The sequence below is a fragment of the Ictidomys tridecemlineatus genome, chromosome 5, assembly GCF_052094955.1.
Source record: "Ictidomys tridecemlineatus isolate mIctTri1 chromosome 5, mIctTri1.hap1, whole genome shotgun sequence".
Classification (NCBI taxonomy): domain Eukaryota; kingdom Metazoa; phylum Chordata; class Mammalia; order Rodentia; family Sciuridae; genus Ictidomys; species Ictidomys tridecemlineatus.
In genome coordinates this window covers 35,559,076-35,572,341 of record NC_135481.1, presented here as the reverse complement: position 1 = coordinate 35,572,341, position 13,266 = coordinate 35,559,076, and the positions used below count along the sequence as shown (strand labels likewise).

The 13,266-nt window shown below is 50.4% G+C and overlaps 1 protein-coding gene across 1 annotated transcript in view; it reads left to right on the top strand.

Moving 5' to 3' along the window:
- Positions 1–13,266, top strand: part of Duox1 (dual oxidase 1) — a 33,457-nt gene that overhangs the window by 18,210 nt on the left and 1,981 nt on the right. Inside the window, exons 21-31 of the mRNA XM_005316522.5 lie at positions 131–306; positions 2,499–2,568; positions 2,982–3,107; positions 3,705–3,883; positions 4,145–4,375; positions 4,873–4,972; positions 5,207–5,256; positions 6,633–6,760; positions 11,034–11,187; positions 11,564–11,796; positions 12,004–12,162. Of these exons, the coding sequence (XP_005316579.2) occupies positions 131–306; positions 2,499–2,568; positions 2,982–3,107; positions 3,705–3,883; positions 4,145–4,375; positions 4,873–4,972; positions 5,207–5,256; positions 6,633–6,760; positions 11,034–11,187; positions 11,564–11,796; positions 12,004–12,162 (1,606 nt within the window). The remainder of the gene's footprint in view (positions 1–130; positions 307–2,498; positions 2,569–2,981; positions 3,108–3,704; positions 3,884–4,144; positions 4,376–4,872; positions 4,973–5,206; positions 5,257–6,632; positions 6,761–11,033; positions 11,188–11,563; positions 11,797–12,003; positions 12,163–13,266) is intronic.

Here is a 13,266-nt window from a genome sequence, read left to right as displayed (position 1 = left end):
GTGTATTATGACTTTTAGGGCATTTGGGCTTCAGCCAATTGGGGCCCCATCATATAGGTGTTGAAGGCCTGGTGGGATGGTCAGCAGGCCCTTGTGTTTGGGCCTGATGGTGCCCTTCCCCCAACTCCAGGTCCTTCATTGAGATCTCCAACAACTGCCTGTCCAAGGCCCAGCTGGCTGAGGTGGTAGAATCCATGTTCCGGGAGTCAGGCTTCCAAGACAAAGAGGAACTGACATGGGAAGACTTCCACTTCATGCTGCGGGATCATGACAGCGAGCTCCGCTTCACACAGCTCTGCGTCAAAGGTGGGGCTGCCTGGAAGGTGGGGCTGCCTTATCTCTTAGGCACAATGTCCACATGCTTTTGGAAGTTCACAAAATTGCTTTCATTTCTTTTGAAATCAGAAGAAAAGGTGACTATAATAATGAATGTATTATAATGTGTCCAGCCTGGATTATATTTTTTTAATACCAACACAAGTATAAAATTTATTTTTTGTTTTTGTGTGGAAAGTGGCCTAAGAAGGTAAAAGTACATGAAAATGTTGGAAGTCACGATGCAGCCTTGCTGGTAGTGTGGGTAGGGTCAGGATGGGTGGGAAATGGCTGGAACTCTGCTTCCCCTGGCTCCCTACCAAAGCCCCCTAAGCCCAGGGCAGGGAAGAGACAGTGTTTCCTTGTTATAGCCGTAGTTGGGCCAGGACATGTTCCCCTCAACTGAGGTGTCTGGTTGTGGGTGGTAGGGTGGTGTTTCTTAGATTTTTTGCCACTATGTCCTCAGGTTAAGTGCTCAGTAAATGTTTGCTGAGTGCCTCAAGACCTAGTTCTATTGTCCTTCTGCCTAATTCCTTCTCTAATGCTCTGACTCAAGTGGGCAGAGGCTAGAAAGAGTAAGGAAGGGGCCAGGTAGCAGGCAGGGAAGTCTCTGGCCTGCTCTGAGCTGTTACAGTGTTTTCTTAGCTTGAGAGTCTCACTAGGGCACATTACATTCAGACCAAACCCAGGTCCTCCTGGAATTATGACAAGAGGAGTGCAGGGCAGCCTCCATGGGGGACAGGAGCAAGTTAGACAGCATACAGATGAACCTCTGGGTAGGGCTTCCCCTGATCCTAGAGTAAAGGGAACTGATACTGGGTGCACGGGGTCGGGGTGAGGGTGTGGGATGATTCTTCATCTTTCCACCATTCCCAAGCAAGTAGGGTAGCGGATACTTGGGCCTGAGGGCTGAGACAAGGAGGGTGCCTGAAACTGAACAAAGCCACAGAATCCCAGAGACATTCATCCCTGATAGGAACAGGCTTGTGGACTGATGAGGTTTAAGTTGAAAGCTAGCATTGTGTATTGTCTTGTCTTGATTGGCTTTTAATCAGTGTTATGCTTTATTGTTTCCTCCACATTTTGTTTTATTTTAGGGTGGTACTGGGGATTGAACTCAGGGGCACTTGACTACTGAGCCACATTCCCAGCCCTATTTTATATTTTCCTCCACATTTTATTTAAAAAATTTTAAATAATAGAAAGGAACAAGGGGCTGGGGATGTGGCTCAAGTGGTAGCGCGCTCGCCTGGCATGCGTGCGGCCCGGGTTCGATCCTCAGCACCATATACCAACAAAGATGTTGTGTCCGTCGAGAACTAAAAAATAAATATTAAAAATTCTCTCTCTCTCTCTCTCTCTCTCTCTCTCTCTCTCTCCTCTCTCACTCTCTCTTTAAAAAAAAAAAAAGAAAGGAACAAAAACAGTACAGACAGCTCTTCACCTTTCACCTGGATTTGCCATTGCTTGCTGTTTGCCACATCAACTATTTGCTGAACCATTTGAGAGTATAGAAAGCTATACTTTGTTTTAAACACTCAGATTTCATTTAAATCAGCTTTCTTACTTTTGGCCTTAGCTACAGATGAGAGTCATCTTCAGGGTTGGTGCAACACTTGAAAGTAACCTGGAGATTTGGGGACTCCCCTAAGAACCTGGATCTGCAGCTCAGTCTTGCTCCACCCTCAGCACTCAACCCAGACGGAAACAATAGGGTGGCCCCTGGGAGGGTTTCCTCCAATATTTTATTATGAACATTTTCAAAAGAAAAATAGAAAGAATTTTAGATTAAGTTCCCATATACCTATCACCTAAATTCTACACTTAACTCTTGGAAGAGTTTAAGCAGAAGGGCCCTAAGCAGAGTTTTTGTGGCAGAATGGTCTTAGCAGGCAGGTTACATACAGTTTCTGAATTCTACCCCCAGGAGTGGGACTGAAGGTGACCTACTCTCAGGGAAGCCTGCTTGGCCAACTTAGTTTCAAGTCTTCCTTCTTTCTGCCCACCTATGGTTGGGTCCAGCTTCCATTGTGGACAAGGGCTGAATCTACTGGAGGCAGGGCCTCCACTGGACAGGGACCCTCTACGGTGTCTGAACATGGGAAGATGGGGTTGCTGTCCATTGAGCCAAACCCTCTTGGACTCGGCTCTAAGCTGCTCACTGGCCTGCCTCTCCATTGTAGGTGTGGAGGTACCTGAAGTTATCAAGGACCTCTGCCGGCGAGCCTCCTACATCAGCCAGGAGAAAATCTGGTGAGCCTCCATCTGGGAATGTTGAAGGGAAGTGTTGAGGAGTTGCCATTTCTCTCCCCAGAATGGCTGGGATTGGAGACACCACTATGTAGCACCTTCATACAAATTAGAAAAAAGGCAACCCTTACTCCAAGTGGACCCAGTCCTGTACCAGGGAAAGCAGAGAGCCTACTGATTTCAGCACTCCCTTGCTTCCTGGGCCAAACACCCTTGTGCAGGGCACAGGCATATGCAGAGTTCTCAGGTGGGACCTCCAGCTCATTCTCTCTCTGGGTCTCCATGGGAATCCTGTTGCCTCATCACTGAGTACTCTGATCCTTCCTGGACACAGTGGATTTGGAGGCGGGACAGGAGCTTCAGAAATCCAAATGGCTGTGGTGGCCAAGGTCCTATTACTTGCCATTCCTTCCTAGTCCCTCTCCCAGAGTTGGTGCTCGCTGTTCCCGCAACAACATGGAGACTGAGTTGACACCACAGAAACTGCAGTGCCCAATGGACACAGACCCTCCCCAGGAGATTCGCCGGAGGTTTGGCAAGAAGTATGCCTGCTCTTCCTCTTAAGCCCAGGCAGTCCATCTGCCTCCTCAACATGTTATATACATACAACAGCATCGATTAGTTGGTACCAGGCACTGTGCTCAAGGCTAGGGGTGCAAGCAGATAAATAGTCCCTGTCCAAGAATGTCATAGTCTGATGAGATAATCTGGTCCACTGATAAATACAATGTCCTGCTGAATGGTATAATGGTGGTAAGAGCAGGGGCTTCAGAGGTCAAGGAAGGTCTCACGTCTGCCTGGGAGGTCAGAGAAACCTTCATGGAGAAAGTTTTCTTGAACCTCCACTAAAGGCTGACTGTGGGTGACCTGTGGGAACTGGAGCTACAGACTGGGGAGGGAGCTGTCTGAGTGTGAGGGGACACCGGGGAAGATGAAATGACTTGGCCGTCCACTGACACTGCAGAGCACGCTAGAACCTTTGGGATCTGACGTCTGCCTCTGTGTGTCCCTGGACACCCATTCCTGGGAAGTGGGAGTGGAGCTGTTCCCTTGCCGCTTGGAGGCTCCCCTTGGGGAAGGGGGAGCCCCACTAGCATTCAGTCAGATGGGGCCAAGGACTAAGGCTCCCTGTCTTCCAGGGTAACGTCATTCCAGCCCTTGCTGTTCACCGAGGCTCACCGAGAGAAATTTCAGCGCAGCCGTCGCCACCAGACAGTGCAGCAGTTCAAGCGCTTCATCGAGAACTACCGACGCCACATCGGCTGCGTGGCGGTGTTCTACGCCATCGCCTGGGCGCTTTTCCTGGAGAGGGCCTACTGTGAGTGATGGCCAGCCTGGGAAAAGGGCTGGTGATGAATGATGGCCTGGAAGGTGGGGCCTGTTGTGAGTGACAGACAACCCCTGGGGCGGGGCCTTGGGTTTGACAACCTTGGGGTGGGGCCTGCCCTGGGCGAAGGCAACCAGTTGGGTGGGGCCTGCTAGAATGCCCGCCCCCGTGGTGAGTGGCAGGGGCCCAGGGCCTGAGGTTGATGACCTCCCTAACCAGCTCCCTGTCGGCGGCACTCTTCTCCATCCGCAGACTACGCCTTTGCAGCACACCACATGGGTATCACGGACACCACCCGAGTGGGCATCATCCTCTCGCGGGGCACGGCAGCCAGCATCTCCTTCATGTACTCCTACATCCTGCTCACCATGTGCCGCAACCTCATCACCTTCCTGCGGGAGACCTTCCTCAATCGATACGTGCCCTTCGACGCCGCCGTGGACTTCCATCGCCTCATTGCCTCCACAGCCATTGTCCTCACAGGCAGGGCCAGGGTGTTCTGGGGATTCTTTACTGCCCTCCTGCCCCCTACTGGCTTCCCCTCCTCTTTAAGACCCTTCCTTTCTACCAGCACTTAACTAATGCAAATCTTGGATGTTCCACGAGGATGGACTTGACCCTGGCTATGGTGTGAAGTAATCCCAGGAGCCCCGCATTGCCCTCAGTGCCTCTTCCCACGCAATTGAGGGCACCTCACAGCCTCCAGCTGACAAGTTACACTCCAGAAAGTGTATATAGCATATCTCTCCCAGTTTGTATGTTTCAAAACTTAACTCTGTGAGAGAAACCAAAAGATGAACTTCTAATGGTATAATTTTGGCTTCATGTGCTGTGTTCATTGAGGTCTTGGGGGAGGACCACGAGATTTATTGCAGGTTAGACAACCAGACCCCTAAGGGCTTTCAGGCCCCTGAAATGTGGTGGGGTTTTCCATCTTGGGCTGACCCTGGCTTCACCACCCCTTGTCTGCTCTATTTTAGTCATACACAGTGCAGGCCACGTGGTGAATGTGTACCTGTTCTCCATCAGTCCACTCAGTGTCCTCTCATGCCTCTTTCCTGGCCTCTTCCATGACGATGGGTGAGTGAGTAGGTGGGGTTGGGGGTTGGAGAGGGGAGTCCTTGCAAGTGAAAAGAAACAAATCCTCCTGGCCCAGAGGAGAGTGTCCCCTTCCAGATTCCAGGGCAGACAATAACCAGCATGAGCCCTCAATCCCAGCAAAAGGGTTTACTGGTGGCTGGGTTGGGAGCCTCCTCTGGAGGGTCCCTTCTGGAAGACCCAGAGCACTCTTCTCTTGCTGTCCTTTCCACACAGGTCTGAGTTCCCCCAGAAGTATTACTGGTGGTTCTTCCAGACTGTACCAGGTGAGAGCCCTCCCACCTCTGTGAATTTGTGACCTGGGTTCTACCTGCTACAGGGCATCCCAGACTCACTCCACTCTCAAGGTGAGCCAGGCTCTGCCCTCTGGCCTTGAGGACCCTCCTGGGCAGTAGGAGATTTGGTTGACTCTGCATTTCAGTCCTCCCCTATCTGGGACTAGTTCCTCCCTTAGTAAGGGCCAACTAACTCCTACTATAGACTAGTTCTCAGTGGAATGGGAGTGGACCCCTCCCTCCAACATACACATCTACTGTGTCAGCAACTTTGAGGAATGCTGTGCCCCAGATAAATGGGAGAGGGATCAGGCTCTTTGTCAAGCCAGACAGAAGCCCACCACTCCTTGTAAAATGTCTTCACAAGGACTGTTTAGAGTCATATTCCTAACTCCCTTAATCACCCATTTTAGAGCTATTAGCTGTGAATTTATTCAAACTCCTCTTGAATCTATTTGTATTTTCAGCTGATTCCCTCCTTGGGGGAACACATTTTCTATACTGGCTTTACTCTGTGAAACACAGCATGGATTTTTTTTTAATCCTAAAATGCTCTGCTTTGAACTTCAGAAGTTGCTGGCTAATTCCTGCAAACTGGGATTTGGTGGATAAGGCTGTGTTTATGCTCTCTTCTCCAATCAGGACTTTTACAGGCTTTGGATAGATCCCTTCTTAACCTTTGCTTTCCCATACTGCAGGACTCTAATCTTCCTAATTTCTGCCTCTCTCTCCCTTGATCACCTGAGGGACCATTCTCTGTTCTCCCACCCCTACCCTGGCTCTGGTACTAGCCTCCCATGTACTGCTGGCCTGGCCTGGGATTCTCTATGAAAAAAGAGGCTTCCTACCAACTTGGGGCCAAACCCAGGAGTTCTGGTGATGAACAGGGACAGTGTGGTCCCATAAACACACTAATGGTACCAGTACTCATGCTGTGTGCTATGGCAGCCACATGGAGTGGAACAGAGATGAGGAACAAGCCTTGACCTCAAGAAGGCAGGGCCTAAAATTTCCAGTATCTTTTCCAGAGAGCCAGAGTAGCATGTGCATTCATTCATTCAGTGATGAACTAGCCTATCCAGACCCTTTGATTATGGACCTGAGAGTTAGTTAAGTGACAGACATTTTAAAAAACGTTATGACACAGATGGAAAATGGCCATGGTGACAAGGGTTTTGGAGGATAAGTAGAGTTGAAATGAAAGTTTCTATGATCGTTGGAGTGGAGGGAGTAGAACAGAGGAAGATGCTGGGGCTTTCCCACCCCCACTTTTGTTAATGAAATAGAGAAGGAACCCTGATCCTGGATGCCTTAGAACTCTGCAAGGCACTGCTCCTTTGCCCTTCACACTCTTATTCACTTTGCAGGTTTCACGGGGGTCGTGCTGCTCCTGGTCCTAGCCATTATGTATGTCTTCGCCTCCCACCACTTCCGCCGCCGCAGCTTTCGGGGCTTCTGGCTGACCCACCACCTCTACGTCCTATTCTACATCCTGGTGAGAGCTTTTGGCTGTAAGCCAGGCCAGCAGGGTATGGGCAGGATGTTCCCAGGGAGGCAGGCAATGAGGGTTGAGACATTAGTTCTCCACCTCTTAGTTATTTCCAGTATCCTCTTCACTTCTCCACACACCTCTTTGAAGATGGAGATTACAGTATGGGCCTCTTCAATAGGCTGACACCATTTGCAGCTTTGGAAGATCTTCCTGGCATGGTTTTTGCAGTAGCAGCCCTGCCAAGCTGATTTACATTCCTTGTAAACATGTCCACATCCCTTCTGCCCAGTCTTTCCTTCCTTTAGGTGGCTGGTTTGGGCTCGTGGGTAGACAGACTACCTGCACTTTACAGAGCTTCACCATTTCAGTGAAACTTAAATGCATTCTGCCACTTTTGCTTTAACCCTGTTTTGGGGGCACATTAGTCATTCCACCCAGATAACTGCCACCATAAAACTCCCTCAAAACAAGTTCAGTTGAACTGCTGTTATGACAGATTCTTAAAATACCACCTATCCCCTCTCTTTAACCTGGGTCCCATTTCCTCCCTACTCCTGTTCCCTTCACCCTCCCCTGAGCTAGTCTCTGACTGCTTCACCTGGTTGGTTCCTGAGCTAACTCTGACCTCGGTCCCTTGTTGTGGCTCTGCTTACCTGCCTTCCTCAGGGACACAGGCAGTTTCCCAAAGAGTACCCTTAGGGCCTCACTGAGAAGTTAAACCAAGTCCCAAGGCCCCAGCTGTCACTATCAGTTGATGATTTGACTAGCAGCATTCAAGGGGCCCAGAGCCCCTATGACTACCCTCTTTATCTCTAGGCAGAACTACGCACAGGGGTCTCCTTTGTTCTGAGACAAAGCGGGTGTGCATCATTGCCTGGGTCAGGCTGGCTCCTGTTGTCTGACCTGCCTCCTCCTAGTAGCTGGGAGGAGGTTCTGTTTCCATCTTGCCTGTGACTCAGCCCTTCACGGTTCTGAGGAAACTACCCAACCTTGACTTAGGGTATTTCTTAGAACTGATGATGTTTGTTTGCCCTCTTTGGGAGTGGTAGCTCATTTATTCCTCTATCCCACCTTCCCAGTGATGAGTGGAGCCCTAGCATCCTTGACTACTGCTTCTTAGCTGTAGAGACAACATTCTTGTTCCTAGCAATCAAGCAGTTTCTTTAAACTAGTGGGGAGACCCAGAAGAGTGGCCAGTTTGGCTCCTAAGGCCAAGAACCCTTTCTGATTCATTCCTGGGTTGTGAGCATCACTAGGATTCAGAACCACCTTTATTGCCAGCAGGAAAGTCAGGGGCTCAGAAAGGCACAGACAGCTCTGCTGGACAGTCCTACTCAGGCAGCTTTTTTTTTTTTTTTGTATTGGGATTGAACTCAGGGGGCACTCAACCAGTGAGCCACATCCCCAGCTATTTTTCTTTCTTTCTTTCTTTCTTTCTTTCTTTCTTTCTTTCTTTCTTTCTTTCTTTCTTCTTTCTTTCTTTCTTTCTCTCTCTCTTTCTTTCTTCTCTCTCTCTCTCTCTCTCTCTCTCTCTCTCTCTCTCTCTCTCTCTCTCTCTGTCTCTCTCTCTCTTTCTTTCTTTCTTTTAGAGACAGTCTCACTGAGTTGCTTAGCACCTCACCTTTGCTGAGGCTGGCTTTCAACTCACTATCCTCCCGCCTCAGTCTCCTGAGCTGCTGGAATTATAGGCATGTGCCACCACACCTGGCTACTCAGGCAGCTTGAGAGTGTCTCACCTAGGTGGAGTCAGAGGCAAAGCACCTTCTTGCTTCCCACTTACCCCAGGGTTGGCCACTTGACTTTGGGCAGATAGGACCTAATGTAGAGTAGGCCCTGAGGAAGAATGTCCGAGTTTGGCCATTTGTGGGGCTGGTGATGCAGGTGGGACTAGCATATCAAAGTAGAGGTGCTCCATCTACCACCAAGGCCCTTTGGCTGGCCAGGGGTCTTCAGCACTTTATGGCATAAAAGGAAAACCAACACATAATGGGGTGTATAACAGGAGTATGAAGTCACCCTACCATTGTACTGAGCCTGGTTGGATGTACTGAGCCAAGGCTTTGGAGCCTTGGGGCTGGGTGTGTGCTCCTTGATGAAAGAGGAAGTTGGAGAAAGCAGAGCCGTTCAAAGAGCTCAGAGAGGGTTAGTCTTATGGGGGAAGGTTCAAGAATTTGGGAACACTCAGCTGGGGGAAGGGATTCCTGAGTGAGAGTCCAGAGTTCAGTTGAACATATACCTGTGGGAGGCCGAGCAGAGGAGGAAATTCTAACCCCTACCCTACAGAATTTAGGATTTGCTGCCGAGGTAAGTGCCCACACTTGAAAGGATTAGAGTGAACACACAACAGAGGATTAATTGCTGAGCCAAGTGTTCCCAACAATTAGGAATGGGAATTCAGGGAGGAGAGTTTCACTTGGGCTAACCTGATTAGGGAACACTTGGGGGAGAAGCTTGGACTTGGGCCAAGGCTTTAGGAGAGATCATCTAAATGGTGACAAGGCTGAGTGGAAACTCAAGAGTGGCTCAGGTAGAAGGAAAGGCATGAGCATAGGTGTGGGGGTGGGAATGGTGACAGGGTATTCAGAGGCAGCAACAGGCCTGGCCATGGATGGCTGTAGAGCATTATTAGGTGGTAGGACAATGTAGTGACATGAGGTTGCAGCTGAAGCTGAGGACCTGTGGCTCAGCTCAGAGGTCATGACATATATGCTAGAACACAGACAGAAAACAACAGAGGATGAAGAAACCAGGCTTGGGTAACACCCATGACTGGAGTAGCAGAAGGAACGGAGCCAGTGGAGGAGCTGAAAAGTAAGTGACTTGAGAAGCAAAGAGGGAGAACCAGTAGAGCATTGTCACAGAAGTGGTGGAGGATGGGGGGAGGAGCGAGGAGGTGTGGTAGACAGTAGTGCCACAGGCTGCCAAAAATGGGAACAGACATGGTCTGAAAGGATATCTTGGAGTTTGGCCATTTGTGGGGCTGGTGAGCCCTCAGTGAGCAGATCTTAAGGACAAGTGGATGTGGAGCCACACTGACCCAGCCAGACTCAGGAGCAAGTGAGTGGGAAGAATGGGGACACATAGTGTCTAACCACAGAAAAATTTACTAGGGAAAGGACCAGAACTGGACAGTAACTGCCAGTCATTTCAGGGAAAGTAGGGGACCAGTTAGTGTTCATAGTGTCCAAAGTGGGGTGGGTAACCGGGCATGGTGATGCATGCCTGTAATCCCACCTACTCAGGAAGCTGAGGCAGGAAGATTGCAAGTGCAAGGTCAGCTGGGTAACTTAGTGAAACCCTCAACAACTTAGTGAGACCCTCTGTCAAAAGAAAAAACTGGGAATGTACTCGGTGATAAAGCTTCCCTGGATTCAATCCCTGGTACTACCAAAAATAAAAAATAAAAAATAAATAAATAATAAAAAATACTTGAGGATGTAGCTCAGTGGTAAAGCTCCCCTGGGTTCAATTCCCAGTGCCAAAGGGGTAAAATCTTTTCCCCAACAGTTGTTGAGTGCCTACCATGTGCCAGCCAAAATGCTAGGAGCTAAGAGTATACTGGCAAACAGTCACTACCCCTTCAGTCCAGTGGGGAAAACAACAGTAAACCTATAAGCGATTGTGGATGACTGTGGAAGATGACAGATGCTGTAAGGGAGTTGGCAGGGAAATGTGATGGTGAGGACCAAGGGAAGGCCTAGAAGGTGACATTTCTACTGAGACCTGAAAAGACAGATAAAGGTAGTCATGGGCCAGGGGAAGGTTAGCCCAGGCAATAGCACAACAGGAGTGAAAGTCCTGAAGCAGAAAGGACTTGCTGTGTTTGAGAAATGGGGCAGGGAACTGACTGGCAGGCAGATATAGAATACTGCAAAGCCTCAGAGTGTAGTGGAAGGTCACCAAGGCTTTCTAAGCTGAGAAGGAAATGATAAAATGCATTCCAAAAAGTCACACTGGCTGCCTTCAAGAGAGTGGTTTGAAGTGGGGTAAGATCAGTTAGGAGGCTACTGCGTGGGTCCAGGTGGGAGCTGATGTGGTTTGGTTTAGGGTGGTGACAAGGACATGGAAAACAGTCTCATTCCTATGGAATGCTTTGGAGGATGGAATTGGGAGTGGTTGGGTTTTAGAAACTGGAAGGAGTGTGGCATGGCGAGGTGGGATTGGGTGTATCAGTATTGGCTGTTCCAGGGAGGGATGTGGGGTCTAAAGCCTGAGCTGGCACCATACCCTGTTGTGGAGATTGTTAGGTCTGAGCTATGCTCTTTGCTCTCTCCAGCTCATCATCCATGGAAGCTTTGCTCTGATCCAGCTGCCCCGTTTCCACATCTTCTTCCTGGTCCCAGCACTTATCTATGTGGGAGACAAGCTGGTGAGCCTGAGCCGGAAGAAGGTGGAGATCAGCGTGGTGAAAGCAGAGCTGCTGCCTTCAGGTACCAGCCTGGAAGCTGTTAGGGGACCAGATTGGTGTCACTGAGGCAGCCAACAGGGCAGGGGTAGATCCTGAGACACACAGTCTCCTGGCCTGGCCCAGTAAGGGAAGCAGGGAACGGGGGTGATAGTAGGAAGAATCTGGTGAGAAATGCTCTCTGCCAGGGGACCTGAGCCTCTCTCACCACAGAGTGGACAAGCCCAGGCCAGGCTGCCCCTTGCCTTGCTGACCCCCACCTTCTCTTCAGAGTGACCTTCATGAGGGGAAGTTTCCTTGTCATATTCCAGAAGCAGATCTGAGACAATAATTGGAGAACTCTGGAGGCCACATTATCAGTGGGCTCAGAGTAGCAGCCTCTTATTTCCATCCCTCCCCAGGAGTGACCCACCTGCAATTCCAGCGGCCTCAGGGCTTTGAGTACAAGTCAGGGCAGTGGGTGCGGATTGCCTGCCTGGCTCTGGGGACCACTGAGTACCACCCTTTCACACTGACCTCTGCGCCCCATGAGGACACGCTCAGCCTGCATATCCGGGTGGCCGGGCCCTGGACCACTCGCCTCAGGGAGATCTACTCACCCCCAACGGGTGACAGCTGTGCCAGATACCCAAAGGTGCTTAGATCCAGGCCAGATGTGCCACATGTTCCCATGTCCCCTTAGATTCTGTAGCACCAGACTCCCCACTGTGTTCCTCCTTTTCCCTAGATATTGCCACAACTGCCCCCCGACCCCCGTTCCCCTCATTCCATACCCTATCTGCCTTTCCTTGCTTACCATTTCTGGCTTTAAAACCTTTTGAACCTACTACCCTCCCTACAGCTGTACCTGGATGGACCATTTGGAGAGGGTCACCAGGAGTGGCATAAATTTGAGGTGTCAGTGCTGGTGGGAGGGGGCATTGGGGTCACCCCCTTTGCCTCCATTCTCAAAGACCTAGTCTTCAAGTCATCAGTCAGCTGCCAAGTGTTCTGTAAGAAGGTGAGTGCCCCTTTCCCACAGCTACGACTCCCTCCATCATTGGGCCCATCTTTGCTTCTCTCTCCTGACTCTCTTCTTGGACCCCTTGTTATTGGTATATTCAATGGGCAAGGGCAAGTTGGCCTGAATCCAGGGGTTGATGGTAGGTGGGGAGGTGGCAGAGTATCCCCAGATCCTGAAGGACAGAATGGGTTTGCTATGCTTGCAGGTTCCTGCTTGGTTTCCAAGGACTCCTCTCCGTTATGGGGTGATCCACATAGGATTTGCTTCTGGGAGTTTCTCTCCAAGAAGGACTGGAAGGGATTAAACAAATCTATTCCTTCTTACAAAGGAGGCCAGCCTTTGGAGCATTGTTAGCTGGGAGAGGGAAGGACATGTTTGGGGTAGGGCATAAGTGAAACTGACTCAGCTCTCAAAAGGAAGAGGAGGGGGAGTGGCAAGGCAGGGCTGGTGGATGGGATTGGCCCCAGGAACACAGCCCAAGCCCTAAGGCCCCCTCTTCACAGGGCCTCTTCACTCCAGGCTGGACCCAGTGGCAGGCTCCTGCTTGTCTCTCTGGGCCTGGCAGGTGAGTCAGGGGTGCGGGAATGTGGAGGGCAGAATCCCAGCCCATATGCTGTCAGCACTCAGAGAGTGACAGCTCCCTTCCTCTATTCAGTGCCAGCTCTGCCTCTGCTCCTTAACTCACACCTCTTAGCCCAGCTTCTACCCCTCAGAAGCTGGAGTGAGTTCCCCCACTAGAATGTCTTTGAGCTCATTCCTATTCCTTTCAGGCAGGTGGGCCTTCCCTGAGGCAGCTCTGTGAAAAAAAAAAAAAAAAAAAAAACCCTCAGCTGGAAGCTCTCCCTCTGGGAAACCTCTGGTGAGCAGCTTCTGGCCAGAGCAGGGCTCACTGGAGGGAGTGCTAGGACAGGCTCAGTCTGAGACTGCTGCTTGCCACTTAACCGACCTTCAGCACTCAATTGCAGAGGGTCCTTTTGTCTGGCTCCAGGCTACCTCTTACTTCTACCTCTCCATCCCTTGGGGCAACTCCACCTCTGACCTTCAGAACCCAGGCTGTCTGGGAAGAGGCATAAGCTGACTAAGGCTGGAAGAGTTCTGTCT